General features: G+C 52.9%; 7 protein-coding genes across 7 annotated transcripts; 2 read left to right on the forward strand and 5 right to left on the reverse strand.

The window, feature by feature from the left end:
* Nucleotides 1-999: 999 nt before the first annotated feature.
* Nucleotides 1000-2613, reverse strand: Z520_00069 (uncharacterized protein; the record flags this gene model as incomplete). Its single annotated transcript, XM_016770590.1, has 1 exon — nt 1000-2613. The coding sequence occupies one exon, from the start codon at nt 2611-2613 to the stop codon at nt 1000-1002; it is 1614 nt and encodes a 537-aa protein (XP_016637500.1).
* Nucleotides 2614-3268: 655 nt separating this feature from the next.
* Nucleotides 3269-4864, reverse strand: Z520_00070 (uncharacterized protein; the record flags this gene model as incomplete). The annotated part of the gene is made up of 5 exons (XM_016770591.1): nt 3269-3715; nt 3765-4107; nt 4151-4308; nt 4358-4512; nt 4561-4864. The coding sequence occupies 5 exons, from the start codon at nt 4862-4864 to the stop codon at nt 3269-3271; spliced, it is 1407 nt and encodes a 468-aa protein (XP_016637501.1).
* A 1985-nt stretch (nt 4865-6849) lies between these two features.
* Z520_00071 (uncharacterized protein) lies at nt 6850-8648 on the forward strand (the record flags this gene model as incomplete). Its single annotated transcript, XM_016770592.1, has 6 exons — nt 6850-7013; nt 7091-7476; nt 7559-7629; nt 7683-7898; nt 7975-8328; nt 8394-8648. 6 exons carry the CDS (start codon nt 6850-6852, stop codon nt 8646-8648), a joined length of 1446 nt encoding a protein of 481 aa, XP_016637502.1.
* A 1060-nt stretch (nt 8649-9708) lies between these two features.
* Z520_00072 (uncharacterized protein) lies at nt 9709-10998 on the forward strand (the record flags this gene model as incomplete). Its single annotated transcript, XM_016770593.1, has 3 exons — nt 9709-10145; nt 10301-10657; nt 10821-10998. 3 exons carry the CDS (start codon nt 9709-9711, stop codon nt 10996-10998), a joined length of 972 nt encoding a protein of 323 aa, XP_016637503.1.
* Nucleotides 10999-11635: 637 nt separating this feature from the next.
* On the reverse strand, nt 11636-13078 carry Z520_00073 (uncharacterized protein; the record flags this gene model as incomplete). The annotated part of the gene is made up of 1 exon (XM_016770594.1): nt 11636-13078. One exon carries the CDS (start codon nt 13076-13078, stop codon nt 11636-11638), a length of 1443 nt encoding a protein of 480 aa, XP_016637504.1.
* A 212-nt stretch (nt 13079-13290) lies between these two features.
* Z520_00074 (uncharacterized protein) lies at nt 13291-17181 on the reverse strand (the record flags this gene model as incomplete). Its single annotated transcript, XM_016770595.1, has 4 exons — nt 13291-13785; nt 13861-14285; nt 14338-15636; nt 15687-17181. The coding sequence occupies 4 exons, from the start codon at nt 17179-17181 to the stop codon at nt 13291-13293; spliced, it is 3714 nt and encodes a 1237-aa protein (XP_016637505.1).
* A 1014-nt stretch (nt 17182-18195) lies between these two features.
* Z520_00075 (uncharacterized protein) lies at nt 18196-20028 on the reverse strand (the record flags this gene model as incomplete). Its single annotated transcript, XM_016770596.1, has 1 exon — nt 18196-20028. One exon carries the CDS (start codon nt 20026-20028, stop codon nt 18196-18198), a length of 1833 nt encoding a protein of 610 aa, XP_016637506.1.
* Nucleotides 20029-20294: the final 266 nt, after the last annotated feature.

Genomic DNA, 20294 nt, shown 5'->3' on the forward strand with positions numbered 1-20294 from the left:
TGATATTTCTAGGCTCTAGCCATTGTCGGATAGCATGTCAAAACACTAACACTGCCCTCAGAAATTAAGAAGAAAGCACAGTGATAGACGGTCCGAAGGAGAAAGTATCTCCAGCTTTGCGGGGTACGACGCAAGCTTGAGCCTCACGTCGAAATCTGGGACGCCGGCCTGGTTCCGACGTTTCCCCGACTTTCTACAGCCACCACCGCCATCCCAGCTGTCGCTAAAGGACAAACAACACGTGCACTATGATTCATAGAGAGTCTAACCCATTGTGCTCATTACGGTCATGGCTTTCTATGTTTTGACTTTTAGCTGGTCTCAAGACTCAGTTGGCTGAGCAGCTGTGTCTGCACGTCGCTCAGCAGCAGCGCCGTGTGGGAAATGTCGATGGGGCGCCAAAAGGGGGACTGTGACTGAGACTCGGTCGCCGTAGCCATGATGTCGCTGTCTCCAAAGTGGAAATTAAGGCGGTTTCCTGGGATAGGGAGACGGTGATGTGTTTTTATTTGGAGTTGATGCTAGATCGAAATCTCAACTTGAGCGAGCTGTGACTTGACACCTGCAATCATCAGGGCACGGCCCAGCAGCTACCTAGGTAGCTATAATCATAATTACCGCATCTAGAAACTGCTGCCGTTACTTCGGTGAAAGGCTGAAGTAACATCCCTCAAACCACAATGCCCTTAATGCGCTTGTTATGTACAGTAAGGCCGAGCCAGGCGATTCGTATGAGCGAAGCCGAAAGGCTGGGCAATGCCAACATGCAACATGAATCAGCAAGGAGTCTAGGCTAACTACCTCGTATTAACAAGTCGATCTCGACCCCCTCCATGTCTTTGCTTTTCTTTTCTCCTCGGACTCGTTCTCCCCTAAGGAGTTTGAGAATACAACAAAAATCTAAGACTCCTACATTCCTCCACGACACAAGCGGCAGAAATCACCCTCGATACATCCATCCAATTCAGTATCTCCTCTGTCCACCACGGTAGGTCAATATCACGCACAATTATAACTACTGGCCAGGCTGGTGTTGCCTGTGCCCCTATATCGCGATGTCTGGGGAAACGGACACAAATTCCTTGTGAAGACGACCGTGCCATCCGCCGCCGTCTTGCGCGCTTCCAACACATCCGGCGCCTTTTGCTGCTCAACCCACGCCACCACCGCCGCCAGCGGGTCCACCGGCACGGCTCCAGGGGCCGTTGGGCCAGCGCCGCAGTGATCGACCCCAGGGGCGAGGAACGTGCGATAGAACTCTGCGACCGCGGACGCGTTGTTCCCTAGCGTTTGTATGACTTTCTGATGGTAGGCGACCGTGTCGTGCGGGAAGATCAATTGGTCCGCTAGGCCGTGCCAGACAATCGCCTTCCCACCTGCGGCACGGAAGGCAGAGAGATTGGGATCATATGAGCCGATGATGGGCCCGAAGTCTTGCTGGGACTGGTTGAAGATTGTTTCGAAACCCGCGTAGCCAATGGCGCTTGTGTCAAAGTCTGGGTCCTTCTTGACAAAGTACTTGATCCAGGCGGCGTTGACGAAAAAGGGCGCTCCGACTCGGGTTCCGTTGGCGGCGACTGTCGTGTTGGCCAGGCTGTCTAGTGCAGCTCCGGGGTTCAGAGCGTAAGGATGAGAGATTGAGGGTCCTTGGGGCCCAGCGAGGATTTTGCCGACAACGTTGGTCATTGTCCTTGTGATGGTTTCCTCTCTGCCGCCGTCACATTGTACGCTTGTTCCAACCAAGGTGAACGGGTCGAATCTGCAGTCTTGCAGATCTGTGATGACACCGTCGGCCACTCCGTCGAGAGCGTCACATGCGGCGATGCTCGCGTTGGTGAAGGCTTGGAGGACGCATTGGCTGATGTAGGTCCCCTCCTCTTTCATGACAACCTGCGGCCATTGCTCTGCGACCACGTATCTGGCCCAGTCAATTGCCGGCGCTCCGGCAACGATGCCGTCGAAATCGTGGGGATGCTTCTGTGCCGCCACCAGGCCCTGTCTTCCACCTGTCGAACAGCCTGTCCAGTATGAACGGGCAGGCTTTCTGCCATAGTATTGCGTTGCGATCACCTTGCCCGCCACCGCCATGTCGTGCACGGATCTTGAGGCAAAGTTCAGCAAGAGGTCATCATTCACGGTGTTGTTGGGATGCAGAGCCCATGCTCCCGGGCTGTAGGGATCTCCCGAAAGACCTGCATCCGTGGATGCGGCGGCGTAGCCCAGTGCCACCACAGGTGCAAGGCTGTATTCGAAGAATCCCGCTGCATAGCCCGACCCTCCTGTTCCTACGAAGCGTCTATTCCAGCCAGTGGCAGGCAACCACACCTTGATCTTGACTTTGTCATGGGCGCCTTGATGCGAGATCACCAGATCGACACTGCAAATGTCGAGTCTGGTGAAGTTATTGTTCAGAAGGGGCGGGCTGGCCAGCACCGTTGCGTTGGGAAGATGTTGTGACTGGAAGGACAGCACGCTCGCTCCGGCAATGCTTGGTTTGGTCAGCGCCGTACATGCTGTGTTGTGACCACCTGGAGCTCCCTCGGTTGATGAGGCCAGCGCCGCAAGCCCGAAGATTAGGATCGAAAGCACGCTGTGCTTTCGAAGACTCGACATATTTAATGGCCAATTGCCCGAGTCGAACAACCGACTGCTCGTGCGTTACAAGAAAGTTGTCCGTTTATCCTGCAGTTCAGCAAGGAAATCCCTTTGCAAATGCGAGCATTCATTTATTTATATTCCCAGCAGCGCCGCAATTTGAGCTGTCTGCCGCAGCTGTGCCGGGTTGATACCGTTCCTTCCGCCAGCATCGTGGTTTTCAGCAACAAGGCAGACTTTGATCTCAAGGAGCTTGACGGGAAAACGGATTCGTGTATCTCCTAGTGTGCGTTTGGCGATGTGAATAGTGGTGCTTTATATCGGCGCTCCCAAAACATAGTCTGGTATTCTGCTCGTTTCCAGGCTTCCTGATTCGACAGGGGTGGACAATAGAATACCATTAAGTCAGTACTAACCTCGAGTGAGATTTTAGAGAAATGCCATAATTACTAAGTACACGGATCTTCGCTCGAGGACGAACGGGCTCTAACAACCAAGGCACGACGTTTGAGTTTGGCGGCTTAATGCCGAGATTGTAGCTGGTCACCTAGGTAGGCTTAGGGAGCTAAGGACTTACACGAAGCATACCTAGATACCCATGAGCGCAGGTGACCTGCCAACCCCGCCAACCAAAGGTCCGCCCCCGTCATTCTCGAGCTATCCAGCCGCAATGCTAAACACCCAGATGTGCGTTCAAGCGCCTCTGGACCTCTTCCGTCGTGGTGCCAACATCCAACAACATCAAAATATGTTGGTCCGGCCTCACAAGTAGCCCTCCTCCTACATCCATCCTGGCCGCGGCCAACCACTTCTGCCCTGCCTCGCCAATGACCTCAAAATCGCGACCAACCCGGCAGGTCTTTACGCCAGGAACATCGAGCTCCCCTAACAGGGTAAATTTGTCAAGATCACACAGATCCAAAGTACTAAAGCGGTGGGACTCCAGGTCTGCCGGCGAGAACTCGTCGACATATGAGACGTCGACCGGCTTCAGCCTGCTGTGTGGGAGGCGAATCCAGGCGTGAGGCAGCCTTGCACCTACTTCGAACTTGGGGGTATACTTTGAGGCATGTGGAGGGATTTCTTTGCTGCCGTACACATATCCGATGTGAAGCTCTAGCTGGTGGGTACGTCAGTACCAGCCAGATCGCTTACTGGGAAATGCATACGTTGTCAAAATGCTCTCTTTGCTCTTCGACACCTTGATCAATCACCTTCATTTTCTGGGGATCTTTGATATTGGCGTACAAATTTCTTCTCGCTGTGATCAGATCATCGCCGATGCCCAACGTCTTGAGAAGTGAAAAAATCTTCTTTCCGTTCTTTACGCTCTGCATCGAATTGACAACAGCCACATGTTGTCGTTCTGATTCGTACGTGTCGAGAAGAGCGTCTCCAGCTTGTCCCGCAAGGACAAATGCAAGCTTGTATGCCAGGTTGTGCACGTCGCCCAAGCCAGAGTTCAATCCGAGGCCGCCTGTGGGGGGAAACGAATGGGCAGCATCTCCAGCTCTGCTTGGTTAGACTTGTCACCTGGTCAAATGATGCAACTCACAAGAAGACATTCCCCGCCCGGTATGATCTCGCTACTTTTCGGCTCAGCACCCAAGGCCGGTAGCTATGGATATCAAATGGTACCTCTGTTCCTAGGGCACTGACAACGACCTTACGGCAAAGCTCTTGGTTCCAGCTTTCGACTGGATATTTGGTCGCCTGGAGATTGCGGTTAGATCACATACTCGTGACGATCGGACTCACTGACATCAAAGTTGCTGATCAAGACGGCATTTCCGGAAAGGTCGTACGCAATGATGAACCCGGACGCCAAAGGGTCCATTATCCAGTGAAGCATGCCGACCCTCTCCTTCACGATCGGACGAAGGTCAGCATTGAAATGGATAGTCATCATTGTTTCATCTGAACTGTCAGTTTCGTCAAGTTCTGAATGTCTTGTACGGGGCTTACATGAGTCCTCGCCATCACTCTCGATCCCCAAGAAGCTGCGGACTTTGCTCCGCGCGCCGTCGCATGCAACAAGGTACTTCGACCGGATCTGGAACTGATATCCTGTCGCACGCTCTTCCACGGTGGTGACAACTCCTTCCGAATCCTTCAAATAAGCATCCCTAAATCTGGGCGGCTTTCCGGTCCCACTTACCTGTTCTAACGACACAAACGAAACGCCTTTGCGGAGATCTACATTCGAGTCTTTGGCGAGCACCTCCGTGACAAACTCTTCGAAGACGGGCTGCGGGACGTTATGAATCATCTTGGCTCGTCAGTGGGGAGCCAGCATACACTACAACGAACACCAAAGAACTTGCCTCTGGCGTATGGCTCAGCACTCCGACGTCCATGCGTTCGTAAGGGAGCAGGCCGACTTGTTGACCACTTAGATTTGTGACAAAGTTGACCCAGAACGCATCGCGCCTCCTCGTGCCGAGTTGTCGTAGCCTGCCGACGTCCAAGTTGAATTGTCTGCATATCTCTAGCGACCTGGGTGACAATGCATGTGCCTTTGGGGCGCCCAGTCTCTCGGGATATCTTTCGACAATGAGGCATTTCACTTCCCACTGTCAATCGTGACTCTTTGTCGACATCACACCCGCAGACTTGCCTCCGAGTTGGGATAAGAGATGGGCTTGCAGGAGCCCTGCAGGTCCTCCACCGACAATCAGCACTGGAACATCCACGCAAGATGACAGGCGTCGGATACGATCTGCTCCGTCAGCAGATTGCACAGGGTTTTGCTGCTCGGTGGGATCAACCAGAGAGAGTCCCATACTGAAGTCCGATGGAGGAGGAGGAGAAGAAAAGAAGGAACCCGGGATTACCCAAACATGTATATCTAATTCCAGAAATCCAAAGACCGAGCAAGATTATCATGGTTACAGAGCAGCGCCTAAATACTGCCCAAGGGGGAAAAACCACTTTTGATTGAAGTTGCTGGAAGCACTGGGCCCGGCGGGGCAAAGTATCGTTGTGGCGGGGATGCGGTGGAGAAAAGTGGGAGCGCGACTCCCGGCGAGGCGAAGCCCGGCTGAGGTCAGGTCGAAAACCCTGACCCCCTTTTGCATTTTGACCACGGCGCCATTGACAAAAAGGTCACGTATGAGTCCAGGTTGTCGTTGACAATGACAAGAAAAAGGCATGCCAAAGTCCGATTCGAGGCACCATTGCTCTGAAGACGTCGAGACATGAAAGGCACACCGAACGGCAACAGGAACGCCAGCAGGTTCCCTGCCACTGAAGGCGTTGGGTCCTGATGATCTCCAGGCTTGGGGCATCGACTGCAGCGGACCGTGGTGTCAAGAATCCACATCTATACCGCCTCTCTCCTCGCCCGTTGGCCTTCCAATCCCTCACCGCTCCAATTGCACAGTCGGATTTCGTGTCCGTCTCATTCTTGAGCGAGGCATTCCAGGGGCAGCTACAGCGCGCCCCTGTTGGCGTGCAGAATCTCAAAAGAGTTCTGCATCACATGGGACGTAATGGTGAAACTGGGATCGAGAAGACCGATATATAACATAACGCACGCTTGCTTGTCCAGCTTTCAGGTCAGTCGGTCAGTTAGTCCGTTGTCACGATGGTTTTTTGAGTTCCCTGATTGATTGCGTCGATCTGGATATAACGCGGCTGATCAAGCGGGATGGGAGCTGCTTGCGACCCTGACCAGTAACAAGCACATCACTGACAGATATGACAGGCTGTGGTATAAACCATGCATGTCTTCAGCGGTCCAGCGCAGAGGAGAGAGGATCGAAGAAGAGTAAGTCTTTTCTGACCTTCTTTCGGTGCAGGTTCAGTCTCCTTCTATTGCGACGAGTCGGGTATCAGGCTGCCGAGAAGGGGGAGGTCTGGTCCTACTAAGCCATGATCCGCATAGTCAAGATGCGATTCTGGCGTAACCCAGTCCGTTTCCGGAATGGTACACGAGACAGCCTCCCCCGCACGTCCCACATTCTCTGCTATCCGACCAATCATCATACATCATGACTTGCCGACTGTGCATAACTGCGCACAATTTGCACAATTTGAGTGTCCGAATCTCTAAGCGAGCCTCGGGCCGCTTGAACAATGGCCCATTTGCCCAAAGGTTTGTTTGCACTAGTTCCGGTGCTTTTTACCCGGTGTTTGTTCCTCGGTTGGTGTCTTTCTAAAGCAGGCATGCTCTCTGCTGCGGATGGCTTCACGGTTCTTCCAAGCCATATCAGATCAGAACCTCCATAGACAACGTTGAGACGCATTCAACCCATGGCTCAGAATACCAAGGAGGTGGTCGAGGAGGCCGGTCTGGCGAACGAGAATGACTTTGTCGTCGACTGGGACGGGGACGACGACCCCGCGAATCCGATGAACTGGCCGTCCCGGCGCAAGGCGATCAATATTGCTCTGCTCTCATGTCTGACGTTTGTCACGTATGTCCAAACGCAAAAACACACCCTTACCGAATCAAAGCCATTCATTATTTGCTGATAGTGAGAAAAACTTCCAGCCCGCTCGCGTCGTCCATGTTCGCGCCGGGAATCCCCAGAGTGATGCGCGATTTCGACAGCACGAGCGTCATTCTCGCCTCGTTCGTCGTCTCGGTGTACCTGATTGGCTACGCGTTCGGACCGCTGGTGTGCGCGCCCATGTCGGAGATCTACGGCCGCTGGATCGTCTATCAGATCACCAACGTCCTGTTCATCATCTTCACCGTCGCCTGTGCCGTGGCCCCGTCGCTGGACAGCCTCATTGGGTTCCGGTTTCTGGCCGGTTCGGCTGGGTCGGCGCCCCTGGTTCTCGGGGGAGGAAGCGTGGCGGATCTGTACACCAGGGAGGAAAGAGGGTCGAAGATGGCCATCTTTGCGATGGGTCCGTTGATCGGTCCTGTGGCAGGTACGTACCCGTTGATAACCCCTATTGGGGGCTACGGCTAATCCAGGGGACTTTCAATATGCACATGCTGACTCTTGATCAGGACCCGTTGCAGGTGCCTTTCTGTCGCAGAATGTCGGCTGGCGATGGGTCTTCTGGGTCATTAGCATTGCGGTAGGTAATGACTGTGTAGATTTCTGTGACTGGGCAGCTGACGCGAAGGCCAGGCTGGGGTTGTCACGGTGTTGTCTTTCCTCTTCATGAAGGAGTCCTACGCGCCAGTCCTCCTGGAGAGAAAAGCCGCCAAGCTGCGCAAGTCGACGGGCAATGCACAATACCGATCGAAGATGTCGACGGCGGATTCCCCTCGCACGGCGCTCGCAAAGGCCCTGATCCGCCCGACCAAGATGTTCTTCATGTCTCCCATTGTCTTCATCTTTGTCGTATGTCATGTCATGCTGTCCCCATTCACGCGACCTGCTGCGCCTTTCTAACTGTTAGTCATATGGCTTCTTCTAGGTCTACATCTCCATCGTTTACGGCTATCTCTACCTGATCTTCACCACCATTACCGAGATCTACGAGGGTACATATGGCTTCTCCACCGGTCTGGCCGGTCTGTCGTATCTGGGTATTGGCGTCGGCATGTTCATAGGGTTGGCCTTGTTCGGCGCCACCAGCGACAAGCGGATCCAGGCGAAGAAAGCCAAAGGCGACATCTCACCAGAAGTCAGGCTGGAAGGCCTGATCCCGGCTGCGTTCTGCATCCCCATCGGGCTGTTTTGGTACGGATGGTCGGCGGAAAAGCAGCTTCATTGGATTATGCCCATCCTTGGCACGGGCTGGGTGGGATTGGGACTGATGGGCATTTTCGTGAGGAATTGATAACCTTCTTCTGACTTTGGGGGGCATTCTCTGCTGACAAGTTAACGTTGTAGATGGCCGTCCAAACCTATCTCGTCGACTGCTATCCGCGCTTCGCCGCCAGCGTCACGGCAGCAAACACGGTGGTCCGCTCACTGACGGGGGCTTTCCTCCCGCTCGCGGGACGACCCTTGTACTCCGGTCTCGGGCTGGGCTGGGGAAACAGCGTGCTCGGATTCATTGCGCTGGCAATGGTCCCGCTACCGTTTGTCTTTATGAGATACGGCGCCACGCTTAGGACTCACCCGCGGTTTCAAGTCAGCTTTTGATCCCAAGTGACCTGTCCACCTTTGACACGATAGACCACAGTCAAAGACGGGTTTCCCAGGAGCTTTGAGAGGAATGAGCCGGAAACTGCGTGGTAAAAATGTGCGAGCTGGAACAGTTGGCATCTCGGCAGGCCTGTCTCGGTCGTGCTTCCGAGCCCATCTAACGAGACATGAGAGATCACCCATATACCCTGTGTCTGGTTTGTAATGCTTAAGCCCTCAGCTCGCCCCAATTCGCCGTCCATCAGCATGGACGCTTCGTCTAATGCTGGGAAGGGTTCTAGATTGCAGAATGTCGAAAGCATCATTCAGAGGAGGGAGCACATCTGCGCATGAACAATTCTGATGCACATGCAGAGGCGGGCACGGCGGGTGAAAAGGTGGAGGTTTTGCTCTTCTTTAGCTGCCGAGGCACGCAAGGCTGCCAGGACGGACAAACCCCTGTCGTTCCTGGCATCAAGTCCCACCGAGATCGGCAGCGTGCATCTCTTTATCGTCGCATAGGACCAGCCTTGCGCGAAGCTGCACAAACCAGCACGGACATGACCTCCCTGGCGGAGATGGATAATACATCAGCTCATACTCACTACAGAATCCCACACACTCTTTTCCAGTGTTTTCTCGATGCAACAGCAATTGACGCGTTTACCCTTTATTACTTGCTCAGACTTTAACCTCCTCGTCAACCAGAAGATCACAGGTATGATGCTTTCGGATTCCGCGACTTCATACCCCGGATCGCGAAGTTGGGAAGGTTTTCGTTTGCTTCAGCTGCGAGGTGCGCACCAAAAACGGGAGGGTTTACTATTCAGGATATAACTACAACAAAGCATGGATCTCGTGATTACTAAACCCTGGCCGCGGCCTTCTCGGTCTACGCCCGGAGAAACTTGCACATGTATTGATATCAAAAGCATTTAATACAAGCAAATGAAGATCCGAACTCTCCCCCAAGGTTAGGGTCAAGGCTACCTACCTAGGTTTTGTTTCACACACTTCCCTCCTCTGAAGCTTTGAAAAAGCGGCACCTCCTTATCTCGCCCTGTCAACCCGTGGCAAGATGCAAGCACCACCCCCTTCCACGATCCACATCCCATCAACATACACGACGCCAGCAGACGCTCATGTACGAGTGACCAACCACCCGGAATCCGCCTCCGGGGTAACGCCCATCCTGATCGTGCGCCTGAACCGGCCCGAAAAACTCAACTCCTTTACCGGCGAAATGATCACGGGGTTGGAGTCGTTTTTCCGCGTCGTCGATCACGACAGCCGTGTCAAGGTGGTGATCCTGACGGGGACGGGGAGGGCGTTCAGCGCGGGGATCGATCTGAACCTCGACGCCGCGCCGCCCAGGGATATTCCTCTGACGGATATCCGGGACACGGGCGGGAGGCTCGCGTTGGCCATGTACAATTGTAGCAAGACGGTGATTGTGGCGTATAATGGGCTGTCAGTGGGTATTGGCATGACGTCCACGCTTGCAGCGGGTATCAGGTATGTAAAATGAATGAATGAATGGTCCTTGATCCCCTCCCCCCAAGGTCCACCCTGTTCATCCTCCTTCGACTCTTTCCCTATCTCCATTACTCATCTGATCCCTCCCTATATACAACGCGAAGCTAACAAGGGGGTGGTCTTGGGTCCGACAGAATCGCCTCTCCAAAGTCTCGCTTCGGCTTCCCCTTCTCCCGAATCGGGCTCACCATGGAATCCGCCTCGTCCTTCTTCCTGCCCCGGATGGTCGGCTACGGTCGCGCAACCTACCTACTAACCACAGGCTTAACATACCCAGCCGACTCGAAAACCCTGGACGGGATATTTTCCGAGCTTGTGCCGGAACCGAAGGACGTGTTGCCGCGCGCCGTCAAACTCGCCGAAGAAATCGTGGAGAGGGTCAGCACCACGGCCATCCACTTGAACCGTCAGTTGATTTGGAGGAATGCGGGTTCGGCCGAGGCGGCGCATTTGGTGGATAGTCCGTTGTTGGCGCATCAGTTCGCGAGCAGGTGAGTATGACTTCTCAGCGGAGGAGCAAAGCGACGCGAAAAGAAAGCGAGGATCCATTCCCCTGCTGCTGGTGCTCAGTCCGCCCTCCCCAAGCAGCATCACCCCTCCTCTCTCTATCTAAAATCCCCCATCTCCTTCTTCACTTACTTATCGGTGATACAGGGACCACGCCGAAGCCAAACGCGCCTTCTTCGCCTCCGACAAGCCCACCTTCACAGACCAACTTTCCACTGCCGCACCGACCACCTACCCGTGGTGGACGGAGCTGGCCGTCGACCCAAAGCCCGCCGTGGTCCAAGCGACGTCCGAGACGCCCACGACGCCCAAATCCAAACTATAAAGTAAAGCGCGAAACGAAGGCCCTGACGAATCGCCAAACCTGGGAAGCGGAACCGGGTTCCGTACTTACTGTAGGTAGCTACAGGAACGAGGCAGTGGACGCATTATTCTCCGTGGTCGGGTGGTGGCACTGGGGAACTGCGGCGCCCGATGAGTCGGCCCCTTCTTCATTATACCATCCATATAACGCTCCAGCCAGGAGTCTCTTTTCGCCGACTCTTGGGGGGTACAATTCAGTCCATCATCTGGTCTCCCAGACATCGGCAAATTCAATCCTGATTCCAGTCATGAATGTATAACGGCTCTGGTATCTGCCTGCTCGTTGTGTACGAGTCCGAGTCTAAGAGAGGGATTGGAAGGCTGAACCTCTAGAAGCACAAAGCCGGAGAAAACGTATTAGACCATGGTTTCCTCTATGATCTTATCTATTTCTATCCCGTCGATTGTGCGTTTGCTAAGATGGAGTGCTCGTGCTAACATATCATTCATTTCTTCGCTTTCCTGATTGCGTCGCTCTCTTCCTCTTTTCAATTTTTGCCAATGTGGTTTGCAAACATCGAGTGTCCATGCTAACGATACCATCCATTTCTACCATCCATTTCTTCACTTTCTTGACTTTCGCCCCTCTCTTTCTCTTTTCAGTTTTTGCCAATCTTTCTCATAGCCACAAGAAATTTCTCCTCCATTGTCAGTTCTTTTTCTGGTTCAACTCGAATTAACTCCTGTTTATCCATTCTCACCGCCAGCGTCGTCTTCGTCCTTGCTTCATTGTCCACGCCTCCAGCCAATTCTTTTCCAACCTCCTCGTTCTGCGGTTTCATTGCGTTGCAAGGCACTCCAGCAAGTATCTTCGGAGGTCCTTTCCTCATTGCTGCCAAAAATCGTTCTTCGGCGGTCAGCTCCATCACAGCTTCGCTGGCGGCGTTTGCTTCCAAGACACGCTGCACAGCCAGCTGCTCAGTTGATTTTGAGCTTTCCAATCGTTCTTCGAGCGTCAATTCCATCACGACTGCATTGGTGGCGTCTGCTTCCAAGCCAGGCTGCTCAACCGACTGCACAGCTGATTTCGAGCTTTCTGGGTCAGGGCATTCGGGCTTGTGAGGCTCCAGAGACCCGGAATGCATGAACCGCAAGAACTTCTGCTCAAAAAGGTGCTTCCCAGATTCGCGGAAGACCTCATCAGCTGACAGTTGAGCCTGCTTCTCACAATTGGGGCAGCCATCAGAGAAAGTCTTTGCCGAATAAGGGTGCGACCGGCTGCACATGCTCAGGAATCCAAGCTCATGACGGCCCCATAGGTTTTCGACCTGCTTTGTGTAGTCGTTCTTGATCTTTGGGATTGACGACGGCTCCGAACCATCTTGATACTCGAAGGCTGTGGCAATATCCTGCGCGGTCGCCATCAAACCGGCACACGTCCCTGGGGATCGGCGGCTGATTGCGCTTACCGCTTCCAAGCCAGCCTTGACTGTTGCCCCGTCCATAATCACCGTATTGTCGTTGACAGGATGCCCAAGTCCAGAAAGCTGAGCTCTTGTTGACTTTGCAAAGAGCATGAACTGGAGTTGTTGCACCCTAATCTCAGCTTCAATGGACGGATTGGTACCGATCAAGGTATTCTCCAGTGCACCTTGACAATAGTTGACGCACGAAACGGATTCCTTGTAGGCAAACTGGATCATCTTGAGGCCTAGACGTTGCACTCCAAAGGACGGGTCTTTCAGAGGGAGAAGGTGATTTGAGAGTTTCAGGGCATCAGCGAGGCGCACACCGACAACTCTGTATTCCAAGACGTCAAGGTGAAGATGGAAACTCAGGTTATACGAGGGAATGATGTTCGGAAGCACCTGATGTAACGCCGTGATGCCACTCTCAAACCGATCCACGACCTCGCTCCTGAAGTTGATGATTTGTTTCTGGAGATCGAGTAGCTCTTGGTTTCGACGAAGAACGAGGGTAGCATTCGCTTTTGCCGCAAGCGGGTTTGGTCGGATTTCTTCGATTAGAGCCTTGAATGTCTGGTCCAACTGCTTTCCCTTGACTTCGATCGCGGCCGCAAAGGAAGCTAATTTGCGACCCATTTTCGCGAGAAGAAGGTCAAAAGTGTTCTTGAAGTCAATCAGCTTCGAGTGGAGTCGGTAACGGCGAGTGCTTTGCATGGACATCCCACATAGGCAATTTGGGCTCTTAAGATCTTGTGACTTCACGCCCGGTTTGATTGATGTAATAACCCCATCGACATTGACGTCGTAAATGCCACAGAGGTTGAGGGCATCCAGCTGGGCGATCTCCGTCATATGTCCACATTCTGGAGAATAAAGGACCTTGGGGCCTCTTCTTCCAGTGAGGCATTCCGGGCAGAGGTCTGGTGGAGGGCACGTCTCGCCATGAAGTGATGGGCAGTCGTGGCCACATTCCAGAGTCCGCGGGCATGGTCGGCAGCACGGTAATGAGAGGCTCGGTAGACAACAAAGGATGGCTGACGGTGTTTCATGCTCACATCCAGCGACGGTTTGCTTGACGCATGGGTCACAGATGTCTTGACATCGATTTGTACAAGGTCCATGCTCGCACTTGTCCGAGCAGGGTTCGACACATGAGCTAGGGCAAGATTTTCCGACATGACAAGTCTCCTTGCAAAGATGGCCACATGATTTGAGGCGATTGCATATGTGCATGCAGGCGTCATGCTTCCCGAGTTTTCTGGTATTGCAGACGCCACATTTTCCAGTGCAAAGATGGCCGCAAGGGAGTGTCGCGCCGCATGCTTGTTGGCATACAGTCTTTTCTTCGGGATGCTCACCACACAAGATAGTCAGGGAATGGCCACAGCTGAGAAGTCTCTTCTCTATAACAGCCTCACATTTGGAATTGTCTCCAGAGCAGAGTGACTTTCCTCGATGTCCGCAATCGAGGGTGACCTCGTCGATGACAGTCTGGCATTCTCCGCACTTCTGATAGCACAGCTTCTCACAGCTGTGTCCGCACGATGGGAAGACCTTAGTACATTTCTTCTGGCAGACCAGACGAGAATGGAGCTGCGGTGGGTGACATGTCTCCTCGCAGGTGTGACCGCAGGGCAGAGTCGTGCCGCAAGCCGCTGAACAGTCTGGGACGTCTTGGAAGTCTTCTGGTTGCCCAACGAGATGGCGATGGTTGGGATGCACATGACACTGAGCCATGATCGAACCTCCAATCTTCCCATCGAGAGAGTTGATGACTTCTCTCCACCTGGGGACTTGAGATAGAGTTTGGGAATTGCCAACGATGTAAAAGCCGTTACGCGCCCTGCTGCAGGCCACATTGATGCGATTCAATGTCTTCAAGAACCCAGCCTTACCTCCACTTCGGACCGTGCTGAGAATGATGACCTTTGCCTCCTCGCCCTGAAAGTTATCAACTGTTGCAATTCTGAGCATGTCGGAGATCGCAACTTCGTCCTTGGTAGTCTTGCCTTCATCACCAAGGCTAAGGACCTCTTCACCAAGCAGCGCTTCGCGGTCTTTTTGAGAGAGCCATATGTCACATGTTGCACCCAGCCGTTCGTAGAGCTTCAACAGTTGGCCTGCATATGGAGTTAGGACTGCAATTTCTCCTTGTGAGTACGCACCACCACGAAGCAGATACGTGACAAGGGAGGCGACCATCTCAACTTCGTGGAGGTTGGCATGAGATTTTAAATCGTCCGATGCAAGTTCAGGAACTCGATGATCCCACCAAAAGATTCTGTGTGCAAGGCCATGAGTTGGCGAGCGTTGGACCGTAGATTCATGATCCTTGAGATAAGGGTAAGTCAGGCGGGTGATATTTGCAATATCAGGATGCATGCGGCGTTGGATGCTCAAGTGGCTTGATGGTATGATAGATGCTGACAAGTCGTGAGGAAACATCAGCCGCTCCAGCAACGACTCATCCAATCGATACTGACGCCCGACCGACGTCTCGAGACTTAAAGTCTGTTCGTTTGTCTCAGGCCGGAGCTGCTGAGGATCGCCAATGAAAATTGCATGTTTCAGGGAAGGCAGCAAGGTGCACAGTGCATGTGCTTCCATAACCTCTGCAGCCTCCTCACAAATGAGGACTTCAAGATCTAGAGATCGCAGAAGCTCCCAGCGAGCTGCGCATGCGGTCGTGGTCATGGCGATAATGTTTTGAGACGACATGACCTGCACGTCACGCCCATCGCTGATTGTCTTGATTTTCTTGATGTACTCCTGCGACTCGGAGTAAAGAGAGACGACTTTGTTTGCAAACTCTTCTTTATCCACCTCCGCTTCCCAACGCCGCAGCATAAGCTGACGTTCACTCAGAGGCAGGTTCCAGATGCTCGATTCCCCGGCGTTTGCACTTTGGAGCTCGGCATGATAAGATATGTCGAGAAGGATTTCATCGACATTTGCCTGAGTTGGCTTTGCACCGTCTTTTGAGGTTTGGGCTAGCCTAGAAGCCAGTTCAAGGTGTAAATCCCGAATAGTCTCCAAGTCTCCGCCTCCTGACCAGTATTCGAAAGTGAATGACTGCGCAAGCGAGACACGAGAATTTGTCATAAATTGAGAATGGACATCGGGGTACTTGTTGCGCAGGATGTCTTCGACATAGTGCCATGGAGGGGTGCTAGTATGCGTCTGGGAGGAGAGTGCTATTCCCAATTAGTTCTGTTCGAAGAGGACAAATGGAACGTGACCATACCTTTGCACAATGAATCCAGTTCTGCGAACAGCAGCTTCTTCTTCAGATCATGTGCATGCAGCATCTGGGCATCCTGTTTCTTCAACCGAGTCTTTCTTCGCAAGTTGCGGAGATTGATGGCATCTGTCCAGTCTTCCTTGCTGGCGGAGCCGACTCGGAGCAGATTGGAGACACCGGCATCGCGCAAATCGGCGAGGAAGCTGTCAAGAGCGTGATTCGTCAGACACACCAAGAGGATGGGCTTCTGTGAGGGTCGGGAATCGAGAAGTGTCTTGGCTAGCTGGACACCTAGAAAAGTCTTGCCGCAACCAGGTGGTCCTTGTGTGCATGCATACTCCCGCATGAGGCTGTCTCTGAAGGCCACCGCTTGACCTTCGTCCAGAGTTGTTTCGCGTTTGAGGATGTCTAGAGTGGAGGGACGCGACAGATCTCCGACAGATGCTGAGGCAATCGGGCATGTAGGTGGGACGATCTTGGCAAGATTGTATGCGAAATCCGATGAGAGCGCGTAAGAAGGTGGGGGACAGGCAAGTCGAGGGGGCGATCCGGTGACGGAGTTCAGCTTTCTGGCTAATAAGGCCTCATTGACATCCGTCTCAGGTGCGACATAGCTCTGGAAAGAGAAATCTGTTTCCCTCATCTGTTGCAACCGCTTGAGACAGTTGTAGAACCCAGCGAAGAGAAGCTTGGGGAATTCTACAAGGTAGAGTTCACTTCCTGTGCAAAGGCCCAGTGCGTGGCGGCAGAGTTGCAGGACATCATCGTGACTGGTGGTAGGCAGGAAAGAGAGCTGAACTGCTGCTCGAGTGCCATGTCCGTCAAAGCAGTCCATGGAGAAGGTGCTTTGAGCTAGATGGACCTCCATGAAGTAGACGGACAACTTCATGGTAGCATGGTCCAGTTGGAGTAACGCCACAAGCATGCCCTTTTGAAACCGGCCAGAGTCATATAACTTCTGAGCCCTCATGAAAGACGGACAGTCGTAACTGACACGGACCAGCATTGTCATTTGCTCATGTGAAAGCAGCTCTTCAATCTTGACATTGTTGTAAAGGAAGTATCGGTTGCCAGCTTCGGTTTCGTGACGGACATGGCCCTCAGGAGCTGTGCCGCTGCCGAGGAAGGCGACTTGTGAGGCTGAATAGCATATGTCACGAATGCTCTCAATGCTGTCATATCGTAGTTGTCTGAAAAGCGTATCCAGCAGCCTCGCAGGCCCATTGTCTAGGAAGTGCGGCTCGTGGAGGTCTTTTTTTGGCATGTAGGTTGGTCGATCAACAGCAAGGATTTCGTCGGCAGTCGGAAGGATCTTGATCTTTTTGTAGTCTTGATGGTCGTTATCGTGGCGGGGACCACAGACTGAGAGATTTCCGGGACCATCGTCGGTGAAGGAAAGGCGAGGGCGCGGATCCGGAGAAAGGACGTTCACAGAGTCGCAGTTGAGGCCCTGTCCCGCCGTGCAGGCGGAAACGCAAGGCCTCATGGTCGCAATCATGATGGAATTGGGTAGAAGATGAGTTCAGTGGCGCGAAATGGTGAACGATAAAGATGGAAAGATCACTGCATCTCTCTTTCCCTCTGAGAAGAAGGAATCTTTGTGCGAGGTCAGTTGAGAGATCTTCAAGTTCAAGTTGTCTGCCAAGACAGAGCAAGTCCTCTCAGTTTTGCCATTCCAGAAGATTCAGTGAGTCACTGGGACTCATCGAGGTGGCTGGGAGCGGGGCCCAGTCATTGAATAGTCATTGTTGAATAGAATGAATAGAGAAGGTGAGGCAGAGTGTCTCACATTGTCTCATGGCAGCGAGGTCAGCGCAGTCTGTCTCTTTCGGCGACAATTGGATGTCCATCTTCAGACAGTGAACTCTTTCTCAATGCACCAACCTATGCATAGCCTTTTTGCTCGTTACTTTCCACAGAAGTGATGCAGACTGCCATAGCTGCGACTTTGACACCTTGGAACTGTGGTCCTTTACCTTCTCAAACAGATCATCGTGGACGTAATGTGCCAGGCGGGTGCCAGGCAACGACAGGCAAACAGCAAAGTAAGAACACGATACCTCTTCCAAGCTCAAAAACTATCAGCTTAACATGATATGCAGACTTAGGCCCATATGTCCTGTGTCGCGATGAAACTTGACCCCGTTTTCACATTTGGGTTGAAACCATCACATACAGGCACTGGTCAAGGCATTCCTGGACATGAACAGGCCAGGTACGGCCACACACATAAGGTTTCATGATCCAACGGAGTACGCATTCAGGACACAAAATACAAGATGAAGTTTCACCAAGTCAATCATGCCTGAGGGAAGCAAGATGGATATCAGGGCGAAACTGAAGCCAGACGATGGACGTGAGACAAACTTCGACACAGCGGGCAAGTATAGCGAATTACGGAAAAAATATCCGAAATATTCATTGTGAGATTATTGGGACAATAGGACTTCAAGACACCTGAGACGTATTAGATCAATTCCTGGATTCTACTCAACAGAGCCTGTCTCGAGCCTCAGTATATTGTCGAAGAGACATTACCCGACCCGCTGAACAGATTCCCGGGCATCCCTTGCACCCAGTGACTAAAAGTTCTGCAGTCTTTACCCTCCAGCAAAATATGTAAATCCTCGCTCTCTGGCGGCAATTGCACTCCATTTCCAGGCTTGGGATACAAGGCGGCATGCTCATCAAAGTATCCATCGTAGCCTTCATCTACCTCGTTGTCCTCACCCACTTCGTTGGCCCCAAACGAAGGCACCTTCGAGACCGGTGTCACGTAGGTAGAAGTGAACTGCGCCTGTGGCATCGCCAATTGTGGAGGAGGAGGAGGAGGAGGAGGAGGCGGTGGTGCTAGTGTTTGGAACAAAGGCAAGTCCGGTGCCAGGTCTGATGCATGCAGAACTAACAACAAGAGATCATCCCTGGAAAGGGTCTTGAGGTAGGCTTCCTTTTGCTCGGGTCGGAGGAAACGACCTCCTACTCGTGGCCCTGTAAATGTGGGTTTCTGCTGGACGATAGGAGGTGCCACGATTGTGGCTTGGACACTCGTCTTCCCATTTGCCTTCTTGTCCTTCTTTTTGCCGTGTAGAATTCGGTCACATTCAGAGCAGAACCATTCGGCTTTGGAGTCAGCTACCGTGTGCGGAGAGATCTGTGGTTCATGGCAACGTTGATGCCAGCACTTGTTGCATGCATCACAGAAGACAATCACGTTTCCGGGAGGACCATGTCCACGCATACAATGCTCACAAAGCGCAAACTGCTCACGTCCGCGATACACCCTGCGTTTGATCTTTGGGTGGGTTTTTATGGAGGCGGGGGAATTGGACATTGTATTGGCGGTAGAATTGTTGCGAGATAGTTTCCTTGATGGACTCGCCTGCACAGGAGTACCGTCGCGAAGGGTGATGAGCTTTTGTATTTGCCTTCCGGATCGAGTCTGTCCAGACGGAGTGTATTCTTCTGAGCTCTCTCTGGATGGGGTGGCCGTCGATGCCGAAGTCGACGCACGCTGATTATTAGACTCTGAAGTGTCGGAAGCACCACTCTTTCTTTTCTTGCTAGGAGGTACAAAGTGGTAAGAAGGCTGGTCCGTAGCGTTTGCCGGTACCACTTGGGGTAAGTTTTGGTCACCACCTGCAGCCTTGGTGCTTCGAGGCCCCCGTTTGATGCCCGGTCTGCCTCGACCTAGACCCTTACCAGAGACCACTGCACCGTTGGGGAGGACATATTGCTTGTTTCTGCCAGGCACAGCGCTTTGACTAACCCCTGCTGTCGGTGTACTCCCTTCCCTAGCAATACCGGATGTCGCAACCCCGCCAACAATAACAACTGTGTCCTTGTCGGCGTCGTCGGCGTTAGTAACAGAAGAGGGAGTCTGAGTCTGATTCATACTCAAGGATGGTACGGAATATCGAAATTCAGGGTCGCTATCGGTCTGCACATCGTCTACTCCGGCGTTGACGCCTGTGGGAAGGTCCGGCCTGCCAGCTTGCACAGTGGGCATGCCTGCATTGATAGGCGGAGGCGGAGTGTGACCGTGAGGTAAGATATCTGAGAATGATCCCCGGCGAGGGCCCGAGCCTGGGTGAGATGTTGGATTGAAGTTCAGTTGGGGCGGATACTGATTGGAAGCTCGGTGGGGGTCCAACAACTCGACGCCGTGATTCAGAGTGTCGTATGTGACACTAAAACTGAGGGTGGGAACAGCAGGAGGTATATTGAAATCGTTGGATTGCGTAGACGACTTGCTGTGGTGTTCTCTGTCATCCATAAGGAAGACATGACTCCGGGGATCGTTCGAGGCATCGGAAGGAGCCAAGGAACTTCTTGGTGGGGAAGCCATGCCAGCTGAGGCCGTCCTTCGTTAAGGGTTCAGTTCGATGGTGGGTTGTGGGCTTTGATTGGAAGAAGCAAGGGAGCAGGATGGAAACACAGCAGCCTCGTCCTGCGTCAAGACTGCATCAGCCCCATGACGGGCAATTTGTCAATCTCAACGACAGAATTTTAGCAATGTAGCTTCAAGCCTGGTTTGCTGGTGAGGGAATGTCAAGTTCGAGAAGAAAAGGACGGGTTTGAGGATGAGCGCTGATGAGGTCGCAGGATTGATGT

Source organism: Fonsecaea multimorphosa, assembly GCF_000836435.1.
Source record: "Fonsecaea multimorphosa CBS 102226 unplaced genomic scaffold supercont1.1, whole genome shotgun sequence".
In the NCBI taxonomy this organism is placed as follows: Eukaryota; Fungi; Ascomycota; class Eurotiomycetes; order Chaetothyriales; family Herpotrichiellaceae; genus Fonsecaea; species Fonsecaea multimorphosa.